The following is a 27,630-nucleotide window of genomic DNA, read 5'->3' as shown; positions in this document are numbered from 1 at the left end:
CTTCCTTCTAGTGATTCCATATAAGTAAACATTTTGTTGGAAGCAACATTCTTGCTGAGTTACATCAATTATGCTATATAATTTATTTAGTCCATTCTGCATAATATTACATGCACCACTCTGTGCAAAGGCTTTCCATAAAAAGACCCAAGAGGTTGAACTGAGACCAAAGTGAGGTTGAAAAAAATCAGTGTCTGTATAAAAGTTCACTGCAGATGAGGTTTTTTCTGACTAAGAAAGCATTTTTCTCCATGGAAACATGATATGGAGCTTTAACAGGAGTGTGCTTACTGCTAGAACTGTGTTTGTTCCCTGCTAAGGACACCCTTGGGAGCATAAGGAAGAGAAGTCTGATAAATTTGTTTCTTTTCTAGAAAGAAACACTGTATGTAAAAACAGTGAGCAGCCCTTCTCCTTTACACTTTCCGGGCATCATAAAGCTGCAGAGAGCATTGGCTAGTACAGGAAAGGCACTGGAATGTTGGCTCATGCTGGCCCATTAATGGCTCACTCAGGATATGGTCTCAATCACCTGTGTTTGGCCATTTTATTGTATGCCCCATGTTGTGGTTGTCGGGCTAAAATTTTTTTTTTTTCTTTAAAAGTTTATAGAGTATATAGAGTTTACTCAAAGGAATGAAAGAAAAAGACCAGTTCAAGTGATAAAGTAGGTTCCCAGCATTGACACTTTTTCAGGTTTTCCCTGAATCTAATGATTGTTCTGTCTGTTCCTGCGAGAAGCAGAAAAATAAGCATTATTGACAAAGTAAAAAATTTGTGCTACCTTTTACAATCAGATTGTAATATTTTAAGAGCTCCGCACCTTCACTGTGTGTTCTCATCTTTGAGTGTGTTGCAGATCTGATCCCTTGACTGAAAAATGGGTTTTTATGTGAGTGTCATTAGTTTTCTTTTGATAAACAACCCCAGCTGAATTAAAAATATAACCTTTACTAAAGTTTTGAAGCTAGAAAAGAGGTGGGGGGCAAGGGAGAACAGCATTTAAGGTGAGCTTTGAGGACATCTGAGGCACTGAGTAGCCTCTACAGTGTGCTTCTGTGTTCAGTAGGTAGATAATGAAGTTGCATGATGAGTTGGCTTGCAGTCTTATCACAGTGTTTAGGCAGGCTGGTCTTCTTTACATAACAGAACTGGACCAAAGCATGAGGTTTTCTCTAGCTCCTGGGAAAAGATGACATGCTTTTCCCTTCTTCAACAAGACAACAACATTCTTGAAACTGGTCATTTCCAAGGAAGGTGTTGACAACTGGTGTTACATTAAAAAGTAAAAGGATGTCACTTGGCATTCATAGCAGAAAAAGATACTTTTTTGTCTCCAAAAATAATGGGGTCAAAGCACAGGACAGGGATGCTGTATACCTTAAAATAGTCTGTATTTAGTGTGACATCAGAATGAGAGTGTACAGGAGTGGATCAAATTAACCCATGCTAGTGTAGCTTTGACTTCCGTTTAATAGCAATTTCAAAACTTACAGCTGATCTTAACAGGCAGCATGATGGAAATGATAGGCTTCCAACTGAGGGAAGTTTTTGGCCCAGCATTGTGATTGTGAATGAAAACCCGTCTCCCCTGTTGGACTTATATCATACTAAAATAATATTGGTATTGTTACACAGCATGAGGTTGATTGACCTTTAGGCTAGGGGAAGTCTGTGGCTAACAAGTGAAATGCCATTGAAAACAACTATCTAAATCATAAATTCAAACTGACCTGGTTTATACGTTTATGATTTAAGGAAGAAATTTGAAGATGTGGGATGAGATCCAGGGCTAAACATCTGAAAGAGAGAGACTAAAGTACTCAACTTTAGTTGATAAAAGATATTCTGATCCTGTTTTTCTCTGGTGTCTTGACCTTACTAAAGTTCACTTAGTATGTAATGGAAAAAACAACCGGTTTGATAGCAAAATACAGGAAATGCCTTCAATCATGGCTGATTACAGTAGCAGCTTTTCTTCTGTTGTTTTTATTTTTTTAGAATGCTCTTTCTGTGTGGCTGAAACAATGTAGAATAATAATGCTTTGGAGCTCTTTATTTGGTGTGTCTGAGTATTTAAACAACTGGCTTTCTGATGGATATACATGTTGGAAGTTTTTGCAGTCAGGAATGTGCCATATGACTGAAGTGAGAAAAATTAAGAATTATTACAGGACATAACTTGAAAGCCTAGCAAATTGTGTGTTTGTGTGTGTGTGTATGTGTGTGTGTGTGTGTGTGTGTGACAAATGCAGGCGTTTTTTTAAAATCTGCCATTGTTTGGCTTTCTTCTGCAAAAATGGAGTTTTACAACTACTTTAAGTGAGATCTCTAGCTGGAAGACAGGAAGCCAGGAAGCAGCTTATACTGAATATACACAAAAGCTCAGATTCATCTCACCTAACTTTAGGAATGCAACTGAAGCTTCCAAGTCAGGATCCTGCTTGTCCTGGAGTGCATTTGCAGTTGGTGAAGAAGGGTAGGCTTCTTAAGGGAACTGTGCAGCCCACATGTTCCATGAATCATCCACTCGGAGATATCTGTGCAGATGGCCATGGAGAGAGCCTGGGGCAAACTGTGGTACCTCAATTAAGCCCTAATGTCTGGTGGGATAAATCTGGGTCAGAAACCTGGAAAATACAAGAAAGAAATATTACCATAAAACTGGAGAAAACTGTTTCAGAGCTCTAGTTACTTTCATGTCTAAGGTAAATTTGAAAAATGGATGGAATTGTGGTTGATTACATTATATCCTTTTATATTCTGTCTTTCCTATATCTGTACATATCGTTGTTGTGGGTTATTAAGTTACAAGGCTTTGTTGCTGAGATAACTGAATGAAAACTGCTACAGAAATGCAAGATGCCGCCTGGATAGACATGCATTTTTTGGCTGTATGGTTTTCATTCTGGGTAAGAAAGCTTCACACAAAAATAAAAGAATTTCAGTCTTTTTGGTTAGGCCCAGAAACTGTGTCTGAAACCCAAGTACTTTTTTCTTTGTGTTTGCATAATTTGTATTCCATCATTGTTCAAATGATAGTGATTTTGTCATCCTGCCTACTAAGATCACTGAGAAAAAAAAAAAAAACGTTACTTTTGGTTTCCAAAGAAAAACTTTTGAAAGATCCAAACTTCATTAGTGTGTCTACTGATAAAATTGCTTTCTAAGGTTACGGTAACATTTTTTCAGAATTGAGCTTTTGAAACTTGATCTGACAAGCTTTTCTAGCTTCATGCCATCACTTCTCTGTCTTTCATCAAGTGGTTTTATCAAATAATGATTTAGTATTGTTTTGTTTAAGAGGATTATGGACATACATAGTAGGCACTTTTAGTTTGCACTCCACCTAACCTATTGTTATAATACACAATCTTTATTTTTATGTTATTTGAGGTATAAAAATAACAGCACGAAGCATTGAACTTCACAGAGTAGAATATCTCAGCTTGAGTCAGTCCTTGGCTAAGCCTGGGGACCTTTATTGTCTTCAGTGGGATCACTGAAGTGTCAGTGAGGACAGGGTTTATCATATTACATATTTAGCAATGACTTAATACATGAGCTTTGTAGCAGACGCTGAAACAGTAAATATCATTAGTGGTAGTACAGATTTCACCCTGTCACTACCAGCCTGAATACATAGAGCCAGTCAGGAATTTTTCAGCTGAAGTCTTCAAGAAAAAAAGTTAGAAAATTGGGTTTTTAACTGAAGTAGAGACAGTGAGAAAGAGGAAAATCCCTGAGAGAACTGCTATTAGCCTAATGTCAGGGCACTCAGGGCAGCAGTGAGGGACTAGGACAACCAGGCAGCTCAGGATCAGTTCAGAGCCAGTCACTGTCCTGAGCACCAGGCCATCAGCTGTCTGCATGCTACTTTCACAAAAAGCTTTGAAAAGTCTGTGTTTGTACCCAGTGTGAAACACAAATGGTTTGTAAATTCTCTAGAAGCCTTAAAAAGTAAGAGAATCATTTGTTACCTAGTTTATCTGCAAGTTTCTGAGGCAGATTGTCCTGTACAATAGGCCTAATATGAAGCCAACTCCATTCATGACAGTTCTTACTTGGTACAAAATTGCAGGCCTGCGAGCCAAGGAAGGCAGAGTTGCCACTGTGATCCAACACAAAAGTTGTCTAAATCAGGGCTTTGCCAGTAGTCTAAGTCAAGAGGCACAGTCGTAGCACTACATCCCTTTCCTGCCTCAGGCTCATGGAAAATTGTTGCATTTCCAGGTAGGGATCATGGAAGGAGGGGGTTTATAAAGCAGTGTGATATGAATGTAAAAGGCAACTCTCTCTTGCAAAAGATTTAGAGAACGTTCCCCTCGGTGCTTAGCCAGTTTTGGAGAATGTTTTACATAATGCGTATTTAAACTTGTACATATATCACTTATATTCACAAATGAAAATGTGGAAATAATAAGAAAGGAAAAGCCACACAAAGGAAAGCTGTTAAATATGACATATTTACTTGTCTGCACATTATTTTAAGGAAACTTAGCATAATAAGATAAGCAGATCAGGCACTGTAATGTCCTAAGCTGCTACCAACAATTGTAATAAAGTTATGGGCAAAGCCATTTAAAAGCCATCTATAGAAATTATTTTATAGAAATTGTTTTTATGCTACTAAAAAAGTCATTGATTTCCTTAAGCTACTGGAAATGAATATTACACCTTTGTTCAATATGTCATTAAAACATCAGTAAATAGTTAGGGCCACGTAAGGAACACATAGCCTTCTTTTCCATCTCAGGACCTTGCTGATCTGAATGTTTTCTCAATGGTACACAGTGCTGGAACAGGTGATGTTCATCACGCAAGCCATACTTTTGCCTTATAACATCTAGGGTTTACAGCGCCACAGATAGCAATCGTGTCTTTATCCCCCTCTGATGTCCTTGATGGGTAGATGCCAAACTACCTTTTGCTACCTCCCTCCTCCCATCTCTGCCTCCCCCTTAGTCCACAAGATATTTGTGCATTTGGCAGTGTGATGGATGTTGCGTTATGTAAGGAGAGTAAATGTGTGTGTTTTTAAAAGTAAATATGCCTGACTGAGAGTGTCACTATGGTCACATTAAAAGTTGCCATTTCCCATTAATGTTTACCCTGCTACCTGAACTGTCACTGTTTTCTTCAATGAGAAGCAGCTATAGTAACTGACTTTATTTGAAACCAAGTCTGTGCTCTTAATTGATTTGCCACTTAGCCATTATACTTACTGATACACATCACTGTAAGGTGGATTCACTTTATTCCAAAGTGCACTTGGCACTGCTGAAAAGTAGCAGTTTTCTAATCTGCGCAGCAGGTTTTTCTGTATATTGCTGACTATGGCTCTCCTATACTTGTTGTGATAGAAAGTATCTTTATTCTTTGATGATATCAACTAATGTAACAGTGACAAAGACAATATATACCATAAATCCAGTAATTACTTAATGGTTCAACATAAAAGCAAAGCAAAGAAATTCCAAAACTTTCAGATAAACACAGATAAAACTCCCTGAGATCTCCTACAACAACAAAAGCAGCAGAAACATCTTTTTCTGACCATTAGTCTCACTCAGGTTTCTCCCTACTCCCTCCCTGCTAATAAAAACTGCCCTACTGTTATGAATCCACTCATAAGTGTGAACCATCAAGTTCGTGTCCTATTTCTTAGTCCATGGATAAGGGCGGTCACATCAGCTGGTAGAACCCGACATACAATGGTGCGGTTATTATTGCATGTTTATGCTCAGCAACATCAGAAAGTGTGGGCTCCTTCTTTCCCATACAGTTTTTCATATGGGAGAAAATTATATTACTAGTTTCTGTTTTCTTAGAAGTTAAGGTTTGGATTTTCCCATTTATCTCTGATCTGTTGGGAGGGGAGAAAAAAAGGCTTGCTGATGTGTTGTGACTAAAATACTTAAAGCAAGAAAAGAATCCACTAGTGAAAAATAATCTTAATATATCTGTCCCATAGTTTATGTATGGAAAATGTAGATAAGTTGGTAAGAGATAATCACTAAAGAAGCTAATATCAGAACTTTAAAATTGTTGACATTTCTTTTTGTTTTCTGACCAGTTCTGCATCTTGCTTAGATTGTAACCTAGTACACTAGTTGTCAATATTTTGAAGAACTGAGACAAAGATTTTGTTGGATTTATCAGTCTTCCAGAAAATGCCATTTGAGACAATGTGGTACAAATGATCCAAGTTCTGTGATATTTACTACTTGTAATTGAAATTTATGTTGAAAATGCAACATTAACTAAAATTATATCAAAGAGTAAATTTGTGCTGGGTACAGGACAGGCCTGTTGTTGCAGGTGAGCATTTTTGGCTCAAAAGCAATTTGGATACCACTGAGTAAGTTAAAAAGTAATTCTAGGAAAGTAGAAGTCTTACCTTAATTAAACAGAAAAAAAATATTCATCTTACCCATTGAAATTGCTAATTGATATAATGAGCATATTGCCTTCAGTTATGAATTTCAGTAAGTATAGTAACTAGATAATTATTACGATGGTTTTCCATGTTGTTTGGGGAAGTTTTACCTTCTGTGGTTTCTTCTGTGAACAGCTTCCCTATTTAAAGCCTGCAGAGAGGATGTGATTTTCCCATGCATGGGAACAATGGCAGTGGCAATGATTTCAAATACACTATTGAAAGGGTTTATTGCAGTCGAAAGTCACCAAAAATAATGATTGTTCAGGAGCTACATACTTGAGACCTCTGTTGTTTTCAGGTCTTTCCTCTGATGTTCAGTAAGGTACACTTCTTCATTGAACTTTCTCCCTATCAAGAAATATTCTTGCTTCTGGTGTCATTATTGGTAGATAATAATTATTATGCTTCATTCTAACCTACACTGTGAAATGTATATGCTTTCTAGTTTCATTGCTCATTCAGCAGAGTAGAAGCAGATGCTGCAGAAATACTTCATTGTAAAGTGATTGCTTAAACCAGCTTGTGATCATGTTTCTCAGCTACTTGATCTTGTTCTTCAAATACGGATTTATTTAGTCACTAATGTTTACCATGTTCAAAGGCTACTGCTAGTAATATTTGGCAGACTTTCTGCTTTTACTGGTCAAAACCCATCTTGACTGTTTAATTGCCTTACTTTCAAAAAGAAGATTATCTGTTACCTAAATGACACGTGTGTCACAGCGGGCCACGCACACAAGGCAGTTATCATGCTGGCTACCGTCTGTCAGGAGTCAGACTTTAAGAACCCAGTCCTGTGAAGTCCTCACCCACTGAGCATTTGTAGGAAGCAGGGCAGTCAGTGTCTCGTGGCACTGGCGTGTGGACGAAGGAATGAGCATTAGGGAAGCTTTCTCACAGGTTACCTGCAGTCCGGCCGCTCTTCTGTTCCGACTTGTACAAACCTTACTGTTATAATCCTGATTCTTTCATGCGATCCTGCCAATCGTTCCAGTTACTGAGGTGATTGCGATGCTGGCAGGTATCCAGAAATAGAAACCAAGGCTTAAATTTCCATGTAAAGCTTTCTGAGAAAGAAAAAATTTTTTTAAAAAACAAACCCCAAACTCAAAACATTTTATTCAATTGACTGCTCGAGTCAACTGAACTGACTGTACAAAGTATCTTGGCAAACAAACAAAGAAGAGAAATAGCTTAATGTAGCATTACTGCATTCAAGCAATCTGGGCATTTTCCTTGCTTAACTGGTTAGGTTGTTTGCAGTTGCATGTAATTACTCAGGTTGTAGGAACTCATTTTGTCAGATACAGATTACTTTCTTAGTTCCTACAAAGAGAATGCAAAATCAGAAAAAGAATAATTTAATGTCTTTGTTATTGAGCTATCTGAGACTGTATTATTTGGTATGCTCTGATTTAGAGGTAGACAACTGGCACTAATACCAGGAACCAAATGAAAGGCAGAATGGGTCAGAATTGATCATTCTCTACAATTACTTTACATTCCAGAGATTGATAGCTCTTTACTTTTTGAGATGTTAGAGAGCTAGCTGTTTCTTAGAACAGTTCTGGGTAGATATAGGTCTTAAACTAAAACTTAAAGGTTTTTTTCAGAGACACTGCTGCTCTGAAAAGACAAGATTCCCTGGCAACTCTGTTACTTTTTATTTGTTTCCTCATCTCTATCTGTTTTGTTTCATTTTTTTTCCTGTGAGGTGTTAAATAGCATGTTACCAATTCTCTTACATTTATTTAGTTAACTAAGATTCCTTTTTCCGAAGTTGCATAATTGGGGGGGGTGGGGATGGAGGGGTGGAGTTTCTTGTTTGGGTTTTTTTTGTTGTCGTTGTTTTATTTTTTTAATCTGGCATCTGTAAATTGGCAGAATTATTTTGAATGGTTTTCAGAGCAAGCACTTTTACGGACTTGCAGGCTAGCTATGAATTTGGCACTTTGGCAGACTCCCAGCTTACCTTTTAACCTCCCATCTGCACTTTAACAGGAGTAGCGCTGCTGTTGTTTTAGCCTCTTTTAAATTTCTTTTGAAATGATGGCGCACTTTGTGATAATAAAAATCTACTGGTATTAAATTCCATTATTGTGTGAGTAATTAAGCTGATGTCCTCAGTGCCTCCAGTAGAGTTTTGAAGAGGCTTATAGGCCTCACTGCTTTGTTTTGGCTAGATGAAGGCATCTCAGATGTTTTTCTTCTGTCAAGTAGGATTACAGTTTGGTAAATGGTAAGAAAGTTAAATGGACATGTGCTTTTACAGATAGGCTTAAAATTTCACTATCAGCCTTTACAGGTAGCCAGAATTTAATATTTAGACTCTTACTGTTTTTCTCTTGCTCAGTTTGTTCATTCACTTTTTCCACTTTCATGTTAAATTTTTATTGCTAAGTTCAGTGTCTTATACAAATCTTTAAGGAAATAAAGACAGTTATGAGTATCCTGTCCTTCTCCATTATGTGGTGGCTTGCTGTTAGTGTTTTATTACTGCTGAGATTTCTCTTAGTTTAGGAGTGTGTTAAGTTACTGACTATATCTGCATTCTACTCCATGGCTACCATATGGGTGGCATTAAATTAAGCTTAAACAGTTTTAAGTCCAAAAGCTCCAGTGTGTCACCTGCCTGCACTGGGAAGTCCTACTTCTGGGATCAGGGTTAAGATAACATTTAAGTGTCTTCTGATGATCACTTACCACTCCAAATTATGATGGATCCAGTTTTCTGAGCAGCCTCTTGAATTTCATCAGTTCCTATCATAATTGTTTGTATTATGACCTTATTCCTAACAATCTGGTGTAATGGTGGCTGGAAGTGATTCCAAGATTACGTCAAATATAATTATACTTTGATTTCTTTATCTGAACATCTTGACTTTTTGAAATATAGCTTGTATACTTCCTTATCTTAGGAACCAAGATAATGGTGCATTTGGAAGGCTAAAAGCTGCAGCTACAAGCTTATTCCCTTCTCCCATCTGCAAGAGCCTTATCCTATTGTTGTACTTGATCACTTTCTACTTCATGACCACAGAATCATCTAGGTTGAAAAAGACCTTGTAGATCATCCAGTCCAACCATTGACAGAACCCAACTACACCAGATCCCTCAGCACTATGTCGACCCAACTCTTAAACCCCTCCAGGGATGGGGACTCCACCACCTCCCTGGGCAGCCCATTCCAACGCTTGACAACCTGTTCTGTAAAAAAATGCTTCCTGATATCCAGTCTAAACTTTCCCTAGCGCAACTTGAGGCCATTCCCTCTTGTTCTGTCACTTGTTACTTGGTTAAAGAGGCTCATCCCCAGCTCTCTGCAGCCTCCTTTCAGGTAGCTGTAGAGGGCGATGAGGTCTCCCCTCAGCCTCCTCTTCTCCAGACTAAACACCCCCAGTTCCCTCAGCCGCTCCCCGTACGACCTGTGCTCCAGACCCTGCACCAGCTCCATTGCCCTTCTCTGGACACGCTCGAGTCATTCAATGTCCTTTTTGTAGTGAGGGGCCCAAAACTGAACACAGGAATCGAGGTGCGGCCTCACCAGTGCTGAGTACAGGGGTGAGATCCCTTCCCTGTCCCTGCTGGCCACGCTATTGCTGACACAAGCCAGGATGCCATTGGCCTTCTTGGCCACCTGGGCACACTGCTGGCTCCTGTTCAGCCGGCTGTCAATCAACACCCCCAGGTCCCTCTCTGACTGGCAGCTCTCCAGCCACTCCTCCCCAAGCCTGTAGCGCTGCTGGGGGTTGTTGAGGCCCAAGTGCAGCCCCCGGCATTTGGCCTTATTGAAACTCCTCCAGTTGGGCTCAGCCCATGGCTCCAGCCTGTCCAGGTCTCTCTGCAGAGCCTCCCTACCCTCGAGCAGATCAACACTCCCACCAACTTGGTGTCATCTGCAAACTGACTGAGGGTGCACTCGATCCCCTCGTCGAGATCATCAATAAAGATGTTAAACAGGAGTGGCCCCAACACTGAGCCCTGGAAGACACCACTCGTGACTGGCCGCCAACCGGGTTTAACTCCATTCACCACAACTCTTTGGGCCCAGCCATCCAGACAGTTTTTTACCCAGCAAAGCGTGTGCCCATCCAAGACACGAGCAGCCAGTTTCACCATTAGAATGCTGTGGGAAACGGTGTCAAAGGCCTTAGTAAAGTCAAGGTAGACAAACTCCACAGCCTTTCCCCTCATCCGATAAGCAGGTGAATAGTCTTGTCTTAATGCAGGTCTTTTGATTGTAACACTTGTAATTCACTGGAAGAGCAGTTTTGAGAAGGCACATGATTTTTGGAGCTGGGAGTTTTATTTTGTTCATTTGTCTTCTTTGGGGACGCAAAGCTGTTGATAACCTGTTTGCCCTTGCATGATGTTGGACAGTTCTTGCAAATCACTTTCCAAGGATAGGAAGAGGTTGTTATTTGAGGGTTTAAGTGGTTAGATGTAGGGGATTATGTTGTAGCCATCTGAATCTTGTGTTGTTTAGGAACTTGTAAAAAGGATAACCTTAAGGAATAATAAAATATGTAGTCTGCTCCAAGGGGCGTTACACGGGTGACCAGCTCAGGACCTGCAAGAGCAGCATAACTGATCTGGAGATAGCAAAGTCCGGTGTAGAGCATATTGGTTGCAACAAACATTTCTACAGCCAGTATATACTTCAGCTATATAAACTGTATCTGATAAAGCTAGTTTATGTGGGAGACAGTAGATTTACTATTAGTGAGGTAAATCTGATTTTGTTTTGCTGTGTCAGACTTCTTGTGCATGCACAAACCACTTTGTAATATGTACACAGCACAACTATCTCTACACACAGAGTAAGTCATACAGTGCTTCCAAGAAGTGTCTAATTTACTGCACAGTTGTGCAGTGATTATGCAGACCTTAAGTAGTAAGTCCACTGTGTCCCAGAAGTACCTGATTTTCATGCTGTCCTGTGTACATGCTTCAGAAATATATGTGGGCCAGCATGTTCAAAAATTTTGAACACATGTCAAAAGAAAAAAAAAAAAGATCCACCTACTGAAATTGGGGTGATAGGGAGAAAATAACATTTCTGAGGAAATCCCAAATCCCAGCATACTGTAGCCTTGGACATGTCCACAAAAAATCTTAACATAATGCAGCCTTGGAAGGGTTGATTAATCATTCAATGTGTGTGAATGCTTCCACCATATTATGGTGCCTGTGGTTCTAAAGTCTAGGGTCTGATTGGGAGATATTTCTCTGAAAGAAATCCTCAGAGTAAGGTAAAGACTTTTCATGCCTCACTCAGGTGGAATTTGTTGGCATAAAGGATTTTTGAAAAAAAAAACGGTATCTTTTCATCGGCTTTTGAGGTGAAATTTGTTTACAGAGGCTAGCATGGGATTTTATTTCTCTGTCTGGTACAGAACTTAACTACATACACTGTTTTTTCATCAATTCCATCTATGGAAATTTCTCTAATTATTCTAGGAAAAAAGTTCTATCAGAAAGTGTCCATAAAGTCACCTAAGAACATGTCTTCCACTTTTGATTCTCACCTGGATGCATTCATACATACGATGCTTTCATTTACTACTGTGTATTTTTAATACATGGCAGAGATACCTAAAGCCTAGACAAGAAGTATAAAAATGAAATGGTCCATACAGTATAAGTAGGGGGGTTTGTCTTTTGGTTTTTGTTTGTTTTATTATACATTATAAAATGTTTTTAATTGTGAGGTTTTTTCATGAAAGTGAGGGTTCTTTTTATGCACTGACTTACCAGATTCTTTTGTAGTTTAGTCTAAGGCAAGTGGCAAGTTAAATGGTACCTAGCATCCATTGTGTTGGAACATGCAATAACCATCAATGGTATATTTAGAAAATGTCCAGACGGCAAGACAGGAAAGGTGGATATCGCTTTCTCAACCTGTTTTTGACCTCACCCAATTTAATGACCAAAGAATTGTGTGGTTTTGACACAAAGACATTTGTACAACAAGTGATCAGAGACAGCTGCTAAGATGTGTTGTTTAACAATGAATGCAAAATATTCCTGTGAGATTATTTTTGAGCAGGTTTAAACTGCAGAAAATAATGCTCTCAAGGACGAGAGAGTTGTTTTCATCCCTCTCGTTGCAATCTGAATTGCTAGTATACATTAAGAAACCAATTCAAAATAATCCAGATTTGAAAGTACCTATTAATTCAAGCCATTTGATAGAGTATGGATAAATTGGTACTCCTTACTGTGTAGTAACGCAAAAATTAAGAATGGCTTCCTTAGACATTGTTGCCCTATTTCACATACACAGAATGTTAGATTTGTAACAAACAGAAGACAGATCTTTTCCAAATGCTTTTGATCCTGTCTTGAATACATCTGTGCTTTCAGGCCGGTAAAAAGAAAGTAAAGGCCTGGTCCTGCAAAATGCTTGTCATTGCCTCCTTCCTTACTGCATTTAACTAGGCTTATTTGGTGACCGCTACCAACTTTTCATGCATATGTGTGAAGGAAAATTTCTCAGTTGTGTCTGTGAAACCATCTATTTGTCATATTCTGTAGTTTATGATGAAATTCAAGAGCACATGATCAAAAATTGACAGTTGATTTAATTTTGGGCCTTTTTATTTCAGGGACCTGAAACTGGACAATATTCTTCTGGACGCAGAAGGCCACTGTAAACTGGCTGATTTTGGGATGTGCAAAGAAGGGATTCTGAATGGAGTGACCACCACAACCTTTTGTGGCACACCTGACTATATAGCTCCAGAGGTATTTGTTTGCATTGCACTAAGAATACAGATATTATTCATCAGACTGTTACATCTGTAATTTTAGACGCTTTTCACATGCAGATGAAAACAGTAGAAGATGCAGAGACTGGACTCTGCTGCAGTTGTGCCTGGGTAATCTTGCAGAAATTGATTGCTCTTGTGCTCACAAGCAGTATTTCATGTTGATAGGAGCGACAAAGCATGGGGTTTTTTAATGTTTGTTTGCTGACCTTAACAGTATCCTTCTCTGTATGCTCATTCCTGACTCACCATCATTGTGAAGTCACTTACCAGCCTTTAAGTTGGTAGGTGCAACTGAGTACTGCCCACACTGGTCTAATAGTTCTAAAAATGTTTTTAATTTTTCATGAGACTTAGAAGGGCATGTTCATATGGAAGTGACCATATGTTTGTTGTCATTTTGCATAGGGTCGTTCTGAGAATATAATTTTTTTCCTTTCTTTAAAGTATCAGCATGTGAAAGATACTGTGTTTGTGGTACTTGTTATATGGATGGACAGAATGTTTGGACTTGTATAGAAAAGTATAAACTTTTCACATGGATGCTGCATATCAGTTGGCAACATCCAAAGTGATTTCAAAGCATTCGTTGGATAAACGAAATGGCTGAGAATCATGCAGGTTTTACATATCCTAAATTTTAATATTATGGGATGCGTTTCCAAGTGCCTAAAATAAATCAATATTGTACAGTTAGTCTGCTAGGCAGACTTTTTCTACTCAGTGTAGTTAGTAAGCTATGCATTTTTCTGATGAAGAAGCAGTGATGAATCAGTTTGTTGATTTAATGTAAAAGAGTCATTGGCTTGGTTTTCATCAACCGTAAGTTTGCAGCATGGAAAAATGTTAGTTTATTATTTGTTAGAGACTAAATTAGAAATACATACTAGTTTTCATGGCTGTCAAGGTTTGGTAGACAACTGATAAGGTGAGAATCATCTTTAAACTATTGTAATATAAATGTGTGTCTTACAGAGTTTTAAAAGTATTCTGGCATTAAAAGAAAATAAATACAGGTGTGATGGGTTTGGTTTTATATGAATTCTTTTCTGATTCAGTATACTAATTGACTGCTTGGGCAAATTCTTGGGAAATTATTGCTGAAACAGAGCAATAATAAGAATCCAGGACTTTTACATGAAGTCAGTGAAGTCAGTAACTCAGGCTTTCATTTTGTCATCTTAATTGCAGAAGTTTATCTCCTGCTTCTCTTTCTCTTGCATCATGGTTGTATGTTTCTATTTCCTTTTCTTTAGCAATATCTGAGATCCAAAGAGTGTCCAGAGAACTTGAAAAGTACGCTTTTGAAGAGTGTCATTTTCTCTAATTAATGTCTATAAAATGTAATATCCATTCAAGTAAGAATCCAGTTGGGATCCAGACCTCTGTAATCAAATGTTAAACTCATTTCTGCTTTTATGTTAAGATTGTATTTGGTTTTATATTAGCCATGATTCACAAATACAGGACTAAGCTCACACAGTTCACCACAGGGCTTCTCACCGTAACTCTAGTATTGTTTAAGGAGGCAGTGGAGTTGTTGCCATTCCAACTCATTTTAAGGAGGTCAGCTTCACCTTAAGCAGTCACCCTCTCTACTTTCCCCAGTCCCCTGTCATGCTGAAACATTGCAGCCAAACTACAAGCTTCTTTTCAGTGAAGAGGAACCAAGAATTAAACTTGTTCTTTGTACAACACTAGTTCCATAACACCAATTAGTAAAACAAAACTCCATCATGCTAAGCTACTACTCCCCACTAAAGGTATTTGCTACAAGGTTGAACTTGTGCCACATGAAAAGTTGTAGCCAGTTTTTCTGAAAGCAAGGGCAATTAAAGTGAGTCCTACAGCCATGTATTGTACAGTGTTTTAATGCTGTAAAAAGAACTTGAACAAAAAATGCTTTTGGCTTCCTTCAGCCCTATCTAAAGGACTAGAATAAATCTCTCAGATGATCTCTGTGCAGCATTACAAGCTGGGTCAGTTTGTTTTGTTCAAGATAGAGACAAGGAAATGTTTCACATTTTCCACCAATCTGTTCTGTATATGTGATCTTTTTTCCCCTATAGCGTGACCTGCTTTAAACAGTTTGGAAGGATATACAACTTTTTTGCTCACGAGCATACTCTTTTACTCAGGGGACTGATAAACCCAGTCAGTACTTCTGAGAACAACTATGCATTGACACTTAGCTGTGGTAGTGCAAATTGCATGGGTAAGAAACCATGTCTGTTACCAAAATCAGTGTGGGATTTAGTCCTGTGCAGGCACTAAGGGAAAAAAGTGGTGTATCATTTGGAAAGAGCAAATGTGCAGCCAAGAGTATTGTCTAACTTGTCTATTCAATCTAATCTCTTTTTCTATACTAGATCCTCCAGGAATTAGAATATGGCCCATCAGTAGATTGGTGGGCACTGGGTGTTCTCATGTACGAAATGATGGCGGGTCAACCTCCCTTTGAAGCTGACAATGAAGATGATCTCTTTGAATCCATCCTTCATGATGATGTATTGTATCCAGTCTGGCTCAGTAAGGAAGCCGTCAGCATTTTAAAAGCAGTGAGTCTTCCATTACTTACTTTCCTCCTCCTCTTCAAGGGTTTTTTTTTGAGGTTGTGGGGTTTTTTTTTTCCTTGATTAAAATTGAATTTGCCGAAAGTTGTTGAGAGCAGTCACCGCTGGGAGTTCAAGCACAGTTCAGAGTGCCACTGTTAGGATAATGGGGCCTGGGATAAATTACACCGCTTGTGGGAAAGGAACAGAATGTTTGTATTCCACGCAGTTGTACACTGTGTAAATCTGTGTACCACAGATTCATGTTTCAGGGAAAACCCAACCAACTAGAACTGTGCTATCACTTTGACACTTTATACGCTGCATGTTCATTAGAGTGAGGGAAGCACTATGTAATTAAAGAAACAATGTTTTTATATAACCTACTTACAGAATTTCCTGTCCTTCTGCCTTTCTTCCTCTATCATCAAGATTGGTTGAAAGCCCTTTATTTACAGCTGCATGTTCTGTTTTATAGTTTCATTAACACTCTGATAAGCAGTCTTACTCTAGTGTAATTGTTTCTGCTCTGTTTGGTGTTTTTCAACTTGAGTAGTGACTTTCAGAAACATGTGTCACCAAATGCCACAATTTTTTTAATCAGTCAAAATATGCCAATGGGCAACTTCAGTTTCTAGACTACCTTTCTAAAGTCAGGTTTAATTCATTAACATGACACTGTCATAAATTCTTTCTTCTGTGCTAGTATAATCCTAAAATAAAAAGCAAAACAAAACAGAAGCAGTATGTCAATCCACATAGTTTGAAAACCTCAGAAGGATTTCTGGCTTAAGAAAATAATTTGGTTTTTATTCCAGTTTTCCACCTTCTTTGAAAGTGGAAAATTTCTACTTTTCCACCTCTGTTTTTCTTTCAGCATCTGGAATATGGGAGGCTTTCAATTAAGAGGACAGCTGGTAGTGCAGAGATCTTCATACAGGGTTACATTTTGAAATTATACGAAAAACTTGAACAATTTCTGATTTTAACACCATCGGTCAGGTAGCACATACTACAGAAATGGTCATCTTGATCTTTATCTTCAGGCTTTTTCTATCTGAGAGAAAGAGGTGGTCTAGTAGATGATTCAAATCAGAAGTCCCAAGTTAACCTCTCTGAATTGTTTGTAGAGTATCTCTTTAGCTCCATTCACTGTAGTGAGAACACGGAGGTTTTATTAAAGCTGACCTTTATACATATTCTCCCTTCTCCCCCCAGATACCTCTCTGATGACTTTTTAGCTGAAATGATACTTTCATGCTTCTGGGTTTTTGTTCCCAGACCCTTCAATTATTTTCAGAAAAAAATCTATGGACTTGAGCTGCAAAATTCAGGCTTGATATCCAGGGTTCAGGGGTTATTTTGGAGTATTGTAGAGAAATGGTTGTTGTCAATGTTCATATCTACATCTGAATTTCACTGAAATCCAGGAGATTTTCTGTAGTGCTTTGGTTTCCCAGCCTGTAGGATCTGTTCCTTTGCCAGCCACAGGCTCCTTCAGTGAGTCTGCGTTAACTGAGCTTTCTGCTCTGAATCGTGGAAACATTTATTGAAGGGGAAAAGTTAACTGATAACCTTTGATTAAGTGTGTACTGCAAGAGCCATTGTGGGTATTAGGAGAAGATGTTTGTTTTACAGAGGGAAGGGAGAAAGATTTGGCAGTCAGAACCTTACTGTGTTATCTCGTTTGTGATGCAAGTAGTGAGATGTCTAACTTAAAGTTATCCATGTCATTCATTAACCACTCACAAATGCAGACACAGAATTAGGCTGCAGGTGTAAACTACCTATTTTTGTGAACCTAAGTGCAAGGGCATTAAACCCTCTAATTTCTTTTAAAACTGACTTTACTATAAATTCTCATAAGGCTCTCTTTTCCTGGGTCTATGTTTTGATAGTAAGCGTGGTAGTTTATATTTTGCTGTAATCCATCTTTCTGTCTAAAGTTAATCCTTAATGTCATTATAAACCTTAAAAAAAGGTTTCATCCATTGAATAGATTTGGACTATTATAAGAGATTATTCCTCATTAGGCAAGATGTCTTCATTGGCATAGATTGATAGAATTTAATGGTGCTGTGTCAGTTTGCACTATAGAAAAAAAAAAAAAAAACAGATTTCCTTACATATAGCAACCTGCTGATTATGCAGCTATGGTGTGAAACATGTTTGAAACTTGTGCTTTTCATCTAATCCTTGTCCACATTCTGTTAAATGAAGAACAGGAAAAACAGAGGAAAGAAAGAGGCGTCTATGTATTTTACTGTTGAATGCTAGCAAGGGATTAACTTTGGAACACTTCATTTCCTCGCATTGTGCTTTGAGATGTGGGTTTTATTCTTTAGAAACTGTGTATTTTTACCCTTCTCCAAACAGCATGTGAGGAAGGTTTAATAAGAAGACGTTCTCTTGTATTAAGTAACAATGTTTTCTCATTTTCTGAAGAAACAGTTTTCCTGTTATTTCCAACAAAACATGAGGATAATTTTACAGCTCAGCATTACAAGGCAGCATGTTGCTTATCCCATGAAATCCCACAGATCTTATTAGTCCTGTTTCTGTGAATTGACAGGAATTGCTATTTAAAATTCTTTCCTGTCTGGTAAGGAAAACAATTCTTCATTGAAATTAGCTCTATGCTTCTTTGCAAGCAATGGAGAGAGGTTGTGTCTACAGTGTGTGTTCCCTTTGTACCCAATCGACACAGATCTCTGGATACAGAAGCAGAACTTTATTTTTAAGCTGTGCCATTTATTTCAAGAAGCAAAATTTTGGGAGCCTGATGATCCTTCTTGATTCAGGCCCCAAGTTGCATGGCTATCTCAGCAACAGGCTTTTGTCGTCATTTAAGTCATAGGAACTCTGGTCTTAAGGGGCTTATTTTTCATAAAAGGAGGTTCCTGCCTTTTAAGAAAATAAAAAGGCAACACTTACGGCTATGGCTGTTGGCTCCACTCACGACCATCTCATCAACACAGTACAGTTAACAGCTGTCTCTGCCCTCACAGTTACATCATTGTTGATGCTGTTGATAAACACGGAATAAATGTCAGCTTGTGCTTCAGAAATAGAATGTGATAAAACCAATATTTATTGCAGGAGCTGAAGTTTATAGAATTAAATGACCACCTCAGAAGTTTGAGATTATTGCATCATATTTGCATATGATAATTTTGTTTGGTTTAAGTATTCATTCTTAAAATTTGTTTTCCTTCGTCATGCATTTCCAAGTTTCATGAATTTTGTGAAGTATAGTACTAAACTGCACTACCTAGTCATATTTTCATGTCCTGGGCTTCTTAAAAATGACATGTCCTGATGTTTTCCCTGCCTCTGGCTTAAAACAAAGATAGAGCATGCAGACACTAGGATCAGATTTTACTTCTTTGATACCTGGATTATACAGTACAAAAAGCATATCCTGTAGTTTTCATGTTCTGTTTCTGCAAAATGTGTGGCTGCTGGTTCCTGGCCTGCTAGCTCCAGTCCTGGAGGTGAAGTAAAGCAGAGGAATGTAGGAATGCATTTTGTGGTTTTCCAAAAGACCTCACCAAAGCACAGTAATCCCTTTAAAACCTTTGTTTCTCCTGCCCATAGAAAATATGGCCTGTAGTTTAGATATGACTTGTCCACTTGCAAAAGAACTTGCGGGAGCAGCTGAACACAAGACCAAAGAGAAGGATCATCTTTGGAGCAGCATTTATATGTGGGAAACTGCAGAGAGATTTGCCTCGCTGATCTCTGTTATATCTTTAAAATGATAGAAGTGGTATTCTCCTGTAGATGGTTGATCTAGCTATCTAAAACCATTTTAAGGGCTTCAGTAGCTACTTATCTAATAACTGGAGTACTAAAGTAAGGGTATGCATTACAGTGATTTATTTTTTTGTAAGTTGCTTTCTACAGATGTATAGTATTATGTGGTAGCTAGGTTAAAAAGGCACTGAACAATTATTAAATTTTGTTTCATTTGTACACCTTTTTAATTACAAAATTTTATAATAATGGCTGAATATAAAGTTATAGCAAAGCTTGGGATAATTCTCTAGTATGTGTGTGTGTGTGTGTGTGTTTATACGACCAGCATTTGTTACTACTTGAATTGCAAGAATTCAGTGTCCACATGCACTAGGAAAAAAAGTAGAGCAGTTGCTAATAAAAGAAGGAAGAAATAGCAGAGCAAAATCAGGAAAAATACTATCAGTTGGCATCACTTGGTACCAGTGTCTTACACTGGTTGTACAGCATTTTGCTGAAAACAATAGTAAGAGTTTTAAAGTGAGAAGTTTAGACATTACAATGCCAGGGGAGACCAGTTAGTTCTAGTTGCAGCTATTAACAGTGTACTGAAGATGAAAGGGAAGGTGGAAGTTATGTCATGGAGTTTCTCAAGGGAAGCTTTCTGCTAGTACTGATCACTCCATGTATTTCCTGAAATGTATGACAGAACACTTGTAACTCACATAGCTGCAGCTGCTGTTCTTACTTGTATTAGAATAAAATCCTAGAAATGAGTAAGGAGGTTATGGCTTTTCATGTGTCTGCTTGAATGGAGTATATCATTATGCAACCTACGTACCCAAAGAAAATAAACTACAGTAAGCATAATATGTAGCTCCTACCTCCCAAATTAATAGATAGATAGAGCAAATAAGATAAAATAAGAACTGTCCTGACCGTCTATTTGGAAGTGTCTCTGGACGGTTTAATATTTTCTTTCTTTCCTTTAGTATTTTTGGCCAAAGCTGGAACTAGAAATGCTGTGAAAGAGAATCTGTTCCTGTAGCACTCCCAGCCACATGAAATTGGGAGGTCTCGGCAATCAACTGAAAGAGCTTCCTTCAGGAAACTTACACTTTGGAGTCTCTAAATCTTTTGGCTGGAACCTCGGAAATTTGGAGGGACATCCTTGTTGTTCTTACAGAAAAAATAACCTTCTGAAAGAGGACTGTCTCTAAAAACTAAGCTTTAGGAATTGTAATGCATAATTGAACTGCAAATGGTTTCTAGCCATTGCCATTCATGTTTTAACTTTTTCCTCCTTTCCCTCCCCCACCCCGTAGTTCATGACAAAAAACCCAAATAAGCGACTTGGCTGTGTGGCATCACAAAATGGGGAAGACGCGATTAAGCAGCATCCGTTTTTCAAGGAAATTGACTGGGTTCTTCTAGAACAAAGGAAAATCAAGCCACCCTTCAAACCTCGGATTGTAAGTAGCAGCTTGCATAACGTTCAAAGAAAACTTGGTTTGACAATTCTAGTTGTTGTCTGTTCTGACACATGAGATTACTTGATAAAACATTTGGGTGTTGAAATAGTAACATAAAAAAAACGCACTGAAAAGATTGCTTTGTCATTGTTTCTGTGAAGGTAAGTGTCAGGATGCACAGGAAGATGTGCATGTTCAGTCACACAAACCATGAATAGGGTTCAAGGCCCTTTTTTTTTCCTGCATTCCTAAAGACACCTTGATCAGAAGATACTATTTTAGTTGAGTATATATATCTCTGTACTTTCTATGTGAACTCTACAACAGTCCTGCATTGCCAGTGGCCACTGGATTTTGTAGTGAAAGACAGAGAAAAGGATTTCTGATTAATGATATTTTAACTGAAGATACTTGAAAAAACAGCTTCCTCAGGGAAAGAAGTATACATCATGATTTATATACTTACATTTTCCTAGGTAATGATGAAGTATTTCTATTTTAAAGTTTAAAAAATGTAAATAGCAGCCCCACATACAGAAGTACAAAAGCCAAAACAAAAATACTTATTCTTGTCTTCCTCTGGATGAAGATACTTACAGTTCACCAAATGTCAGCTTTTCAGATGAGAATGCATGCAGTTAATTTTGTGCTTGAACAGTACAAGAGAATAACTTTATGATAAATTCTTTGAGAATGATTTGCATCTTTTGACTTTGCACATTCCTAATTACAGTGTTTGATTTGCCTCTAAATATGATCAAGGTACTTGTTTGTTTCTTTTAGATAGTTTACAAAGGTATTTTTTAGAAAACAAAACTTTGGGCTCAACACTGAACCCTAACTTAAATTTAGAGGTGAGAAAGTCCCCCCTGTCATTGCAGAATTGCTGTCTGTCACATTTAATGTGTTTATTTTTAGTCCAGTGAGATGCATTTCCCCAAGTTCCTTGTGTAGGTGGTGAAAGCGGGGCTGCCCATCCAGAACAGGAGCCTGAGGTAGCTCCTCTGAATCCACTCTTGGAGAAGTCTGTCTCTCTAGCTATGCAGAAAGAGACCCAGGGGACTGACAACTGTAAGTGAAAGTTAGCCCTTGTGAATGTGTTCCTAGGAGTAATAGTAAGATAGAGTGTTATCATATGGGGAAGTTTTTCTTAATATATTTCTTGGAGAATGGAAACCTTGTAATGTGATAGCTATAGGCAGAAGGATGCCTGAGCCAGCCCCTCTCCTGGAAAGGGTGCAGCCAGATGGGCATGCTGGCTCACTTACCCTGTTGCCCAGCTCTGCTCTGGAGGTTGCAGCCAGGTTGCGTCGAGTGCCTGAGCTGGCTTAGAAGTCTCTGCACTGCTGCAGGAAGTGTAAACCCCAAATTAGCCCCTTTAGTATCTATCTGAAGCCTATTTAATACTGTAACTAACTGCTTTCCAGTCAGGTTCCACAGCCTTCACATAGCTACAGACAGCCTTAGTTGGTATTTAGCTGAGTTGCGTGTGTGTAGCTCTCTTCCTATTTTCACAAGTATTTGGCCTTTCATCTCACAGTAATTTTTGTTGCTTTGATCAGTATTCATCAGTGGTTTGGTAATACAGTTATCAAATCAGGATGCACAATTCCAAAGTTATTTTCACTTTATGCCTGCATCTAGTTAAGTCCCAGCTTCCTGACATCTAGTCCGTTCATTGGCTGTTTTCATGATTGAGATGCTCAGTCCCTTTACAAAGGCTTTATTATTTTTGTAAGTATTCCTGGTGTGACAGTTCTTCTTGAAAGGCAGGAGGCATTTAGTATGTCAGATATTTTTATTTATTGCTTGTATAAATACCTTCTACCTTCTCGGTGCAGCTTCTTTCTCTTTTTGGTAATTATTTCACTGCTGTTACACTGTAAAGCCATTCCTATTTTATTAATTCTCATTGTTTTGTTCCTTTTGCCCTGTTCTGCTTTCTTTAATGGTATTTTAGTTGGATATTTCAGTTTTAATAGTGATTTCAGATTGTTTCAGAGTAGTCCTTTGAATAATTTTCAAGACAGCTGCTTGCTCTTCAATAATTATTAGGGAGATTTTATACATCTTTACACCTTTTCTCATTTTTCTTCAGGCTGCTTCTATAATGTTGGATTTTCATACTGTTTGTTTCCATATTGTATATGCCAACTTTCTTTATTCTACCGAATTTGATTCCTGCAGTCTAGTAGTTCTGTATGCTTGTTTTTTTCTGAACTTTTTTTTTTTATTGTAGTGAATTCAGATAATATATAGTCTGTGTTACAGGCATCACTATTATTTTCATGTTCTCAGTCTGCTTTCTCTTAAGATATCTTCCCCAGTGACCCGGTCCTATCAACTTGTACTGATAACTTTTCTACACTTAGAAAGGGTTTACCTTATATTTTAAGACTGTGTTTATGATCCATCAGCTGGTTTGTACCGGCTGTATAATTTTTGCAATTGTTTGGATTTTGTTGTTGTGTAGAAATCTTTGAGCAAGATCACACTGAAATTTTTACTTGTCCTCTTAAAATTGAACAGTTTATTAATTGGAGAGTAAAGTGTGAGATATAGATAGATAGATAGATAGATAGATAGATAGATAGATAGATAGATAGATAGATAGATAGATCGATCTCTAGGCTGGCGAGAAAGATCACAAAAATAAAATATTAATTATGCAACTTCATAAATGGTAAAGGAATCTAGGGCAGTAAATTTCAAATGCTGAAAAGATTATTTTGGATACTTGCCATACAAGAAAATGTTGCACTCACTTTGGAAAAAAAAAAAAAAAAAAAAAGGAAAGATGGAAGAAGGTGACTGCTAATGAAATAAAGTCTACTTCAAAATCTAGATAGAAAGTTCCACTCTAAATTCAGTCCTGGATGTAGCGTTGAGATTTATTGATTAACAAGTGAAACTGTTCCATAGCTAAGGAATAACTATGGAAAAAAACATAACTAATACCTGTGTTTTGAATGTTTTCTGGTTTTTAACCTCTTTCAGCATTGATAAAGGGCTGTTGACTATTTAAAAGAAACTTGTAATATCAAAAGGAGATTAAAAAGATATATTTTTATCTTATGTTCAGGAGAGCCTAGATCTGTGAAAACAGCTGTGAGAAGAGAGGCCAGATTATTAGTCAGAAAATAGACATTCTTGCATGTGATATGTGAGTGTACATATGTGTAAGGAAAGAAGCATATACAATGCATACATAGTCATTTGTGCATTCAAATTGAGTTTTGCATGCACATGCAAAATTTTGCTCATGCAAGAATGCATATTTTTACACAGGTATTCATCTATTTTCTGACCAACTGTTAAGATGACTAAGGGGGGAAATTTTATAATTACTGTATCATACACACTTTCGAAAATAAGAAAAACCATAGGATCTATTCAAATGAGCTCTGGGCTATATAAAACATAGACACTAAACAAGTAAAGTCATTAGGGTAAATGGTCAAACACTGAGGTCCCATCAGAGAATGGAATAATCTGCCAAGGGAGGTCATGGAGGTGTTAGCATGGAAACAAACCTTGCTTCAGTTCTGCCTCACTCTCCACTGATCCCCAAAACATGCAAGTTCCTTAGTTAGCACAGCCGTCTTCCTTTTCTGTTACCTTTTATCCTTTCTCTGCCATAATAGATTTTCTGAGGAGCTATATGGTATGGTACTGTAAGGCCTGTGCTTCTCCATAGTTCAGGTATGTCTCTTCAGCTCTGTCAGCCTTAAGTCTGAATTTTTCAACTGGACTTGGAAGAAACACTGCATGGCTATTTATTAGCCAGACTTTTAAGGTGATTTTTTTTTTTTTTTAAACTTGTTCATGCTGTGGATGGATGCAAAAATGTTCCTTAGTATACCACAAATAAGCCATTAATGTTCTTCTAGTTAATACATGATTTGATTATTCTGATGATGTTCTGGAAGCTGAAATTTCTTTTCTAACTGTTTTCAGTCTTGGAATGAAAATTGCTGGAGTCCAAAAGGTCCTTGAAAAACTGACCATGTTTTCTGAAGGCTTGCAAGAGTGCCCTGGGCAGAGCACTCATACTAATGGCTGAGGTTTAGATTGCTAAGCAGTGACTGGAGTACCACACCAGGTTGTGCTATGTAGAGACAATGGAAGCAGATTTGGTGGCCCTGAAACCTGCTATGAAGGATCTTTGACTGTTCCTCCAGCTTAATGACTTGGAATAGAGAATACAAAGGGGTGAAAATTCACTGAGGCCCAGTCCTATAATACATATTACCTACCAGCCCTTCCTTTCATAAATCCAGAATCATGAGACTTTTCAGTGCAAAACTAATTTTTATATATACACTATGGTTTACTGTACTGAGTGTTTGTGCCATGTGGGACTATTATAAATGTTAAGCTCCTATAGAAAAAGTAATAGCTCTGTGGCATGTACATTAGAAATCAAGTAAATTTTTGAACAAGTATGAAAAGGGTATTCATTTCACCTAAGCTCCAGTGATCTTGACAGTGTCTCTTGAAGATTATTTCCGCTGTTCTTAAAACCTAATTCTTAGAGTTTCACAGACTGTCTTGAATTTTTCTGAATAATATTATTCTATTCTTCCCTGCTGCTTTTAAAGCAGACATGAATATGTATTTGCATATGCAAGATATAAGTACAGTTGTAGTGCAGACACTTATCTTTTTTCCAGAGCAACTGTTGTAAGACAGAAATCCCTTTGAGGTATTTTATTCCTATGTTGAGATATTTTGTCTCATGTATTCTTCCTGGAGTTTTATTCCATTTGGAGAATGAAATGTCCTTAATCGGTAGCTGTAAGACCAGTATATAGTTTGCAACATAATTTATTGCTCAAGAACCCCAAAGGCTTTGATAGTATTCAGTGGTTCTCTTTTCTCCATCTTTCTTTGTTTCCATGGTTATGCTCCTGGCTTGGTTGAATTGGTTATTTCCGTTTTCAAGGGCATTTGCCATATTACAAACTACAGCAGGGGTGTAGTAGATTAATTTCTTACCAAAGTCATTGATATGGTGGTAAGTGTGGTAGATCTTGCTTACTGACATCATGAGATGATTCTGTCTATCCCATACAAACTAATAAAATATGCATTAAAAACGGGGATTGAAACAGATTGCTGCTTCACCTTTAATGTGTATAGATGAAACCTATATTGTCCCAAGTTGTTATTTACTGGCAAAGCTTATAATTAAAACAGAGAAGCAAGGGTATATGTTATTGTATTTTGCTTTTTCCTCAATCTTCTTCATATCTTATTGGATTCCCTGCAGAAAATTCTTTGTGCCATGTCTGAGAGCACAGCTGGCCAGCCACAGGCTTTCCAGACTGAACTTCTGGCCTGCTGACATGTCACTAACATCAGCCAGTGAAGCTCAGAGAGATGCATATAAGTGGTGGCATAAAGATACACGATATCCCAGTCCCACTTGCCAGGGTTGAAGGAACACCACTGCCCAAAATCTGTTGCTCATTTTGGCTTAAGTCAGTGGTAACCTCATATGAGCATCAATTTCATAGAATCATAGAATAGTTTGGGTTGAAAGGGACATTTAAAGGTCATCTAGTCCAATCCCCTCTGCAATGAGCAGGGACGTCTTCAACTAGATCAGGTTGCTCAAAGCCCTATCCAACCTGACCTTGAACGTTTCCAGGGAGGCGGGATCTACCACCTCTCTGGGCAACCTGGTCCAGTGTTTCACCATCCTCATCATGAAAAATTTCTTCCCTATATCTAGTCTAAATCTACCTTCTTTTAGTTTAAAACTGTTACCTCTCGTCCTATCACTACATGCCCTTGTAAAAATTCCCTCCCCATCTTTCCTGTAGCCCCCTTTAGGTACAGGAAGGCTGCTATAAGGTCTCCCTGGAGCCTTCTCTTCTCCAGGCTGAACAACCCCAACCCTCTCAGCCTGCCCTCGTAGGAGATATGTTCCATCTCTCTGAGGGATTTTTTCTTGGTTTTTATGAATTAGCCCGGCACAATAAAATCACTCTCATATTTCTTATGCTGTTAGTCACACTGGCTCAGTGTGCTGCACGGAGCTGTGAGACAGCGGAAGCTGTTAGGCACTATGCAGCAAGGGCGGTCTCACCACAGGCACACTCCTTTCAGGCTGACTTTTCACTGTCAACCCTTGAAACATGTGCATGCAAACAGACTTGGCATTTTCACCCACCCTGTTGTAAATGTCAAGGCTGAGAAAATTTGAGACTTTGACTAAGATGTCTTCAGCATGAAAAAGCTGAAGAACTCTGAGCCGGAGGGTTATACAAAGCCTGGTAAAACAGATGTTTGCCATATGTATTTCTTTTTAGCAATTAAGCCAAAGTTTCATCGCTAATGGCTTTATCAGTGCCTGTGGCAATCCATTCATAGTGTGGCTTTATGGAGATGAAGTTAACAAAATAATCGCATTATGATGATTTACTGTGAACTTGCAGCTTTCACAGAACAATACATTATTTTAATTTTCTTTGTGCATTCATAATTTCTTGGGTTTCTATTTTAAAAGCTCGCTTTCTTCAAGGCATTAGAAACAAAATGAACAAGATCGTCTATTGCAGAATTGTATCCTGCAGTATGGAGCAACAGCAGCTGCCGCTGGCCCATTTAGTTCATCTAATGTGACTCCCTTCACTTTGCAGCCTCTTCCA

At 38.1% G+C, this 27,630-nt stretch overlaps 1 protein-coding gene across 1 annotated transcript in view; it reads left to right on the top strand.

Annotated features, from left to right (window-relative positions):
• Nucleotides 1–27,630, top strand: part of PRKCE (protein kinase C epsilon) — a 301,137-nt gene that overhangs the window by 257,042 nt on the left and 16,465 nt on the right. The window contains exons 12-14 of the mRNA XM_026845495.1: nt 13,051–13,189; nt 15,582–15,770; nt 20,828–20,974. Coding sequence (XP_026701296.1) covers nt 13,051–13,189; nt 15,582–15,770; nt 20,828–20,974 — 475 coding nt within the window. The remainder of the gene's footprint in view (nt 1–13,050; nt 13,190–15,581; nt 15,771–20,827; nt 20,975–27,630) is intronic.

Source organism: Athene cunicularia, assembly GCF_003259725.1.
Source record: "Athene cunicularia isolate RWA chromosome 3 unlocalized genomic scaffold, athCun1 chr3_part1, whole genome shotgun sequence".
NCBI lineage: Eukaryota > Metazoa > Chordata > Aves > Strigiformes > Strigidae > Athene > Athene cunicularia.
Note: the sequence above shows the minus strand (reverse complement) of the source record. Positions and strands in the feature narration are given on the sequence as shown.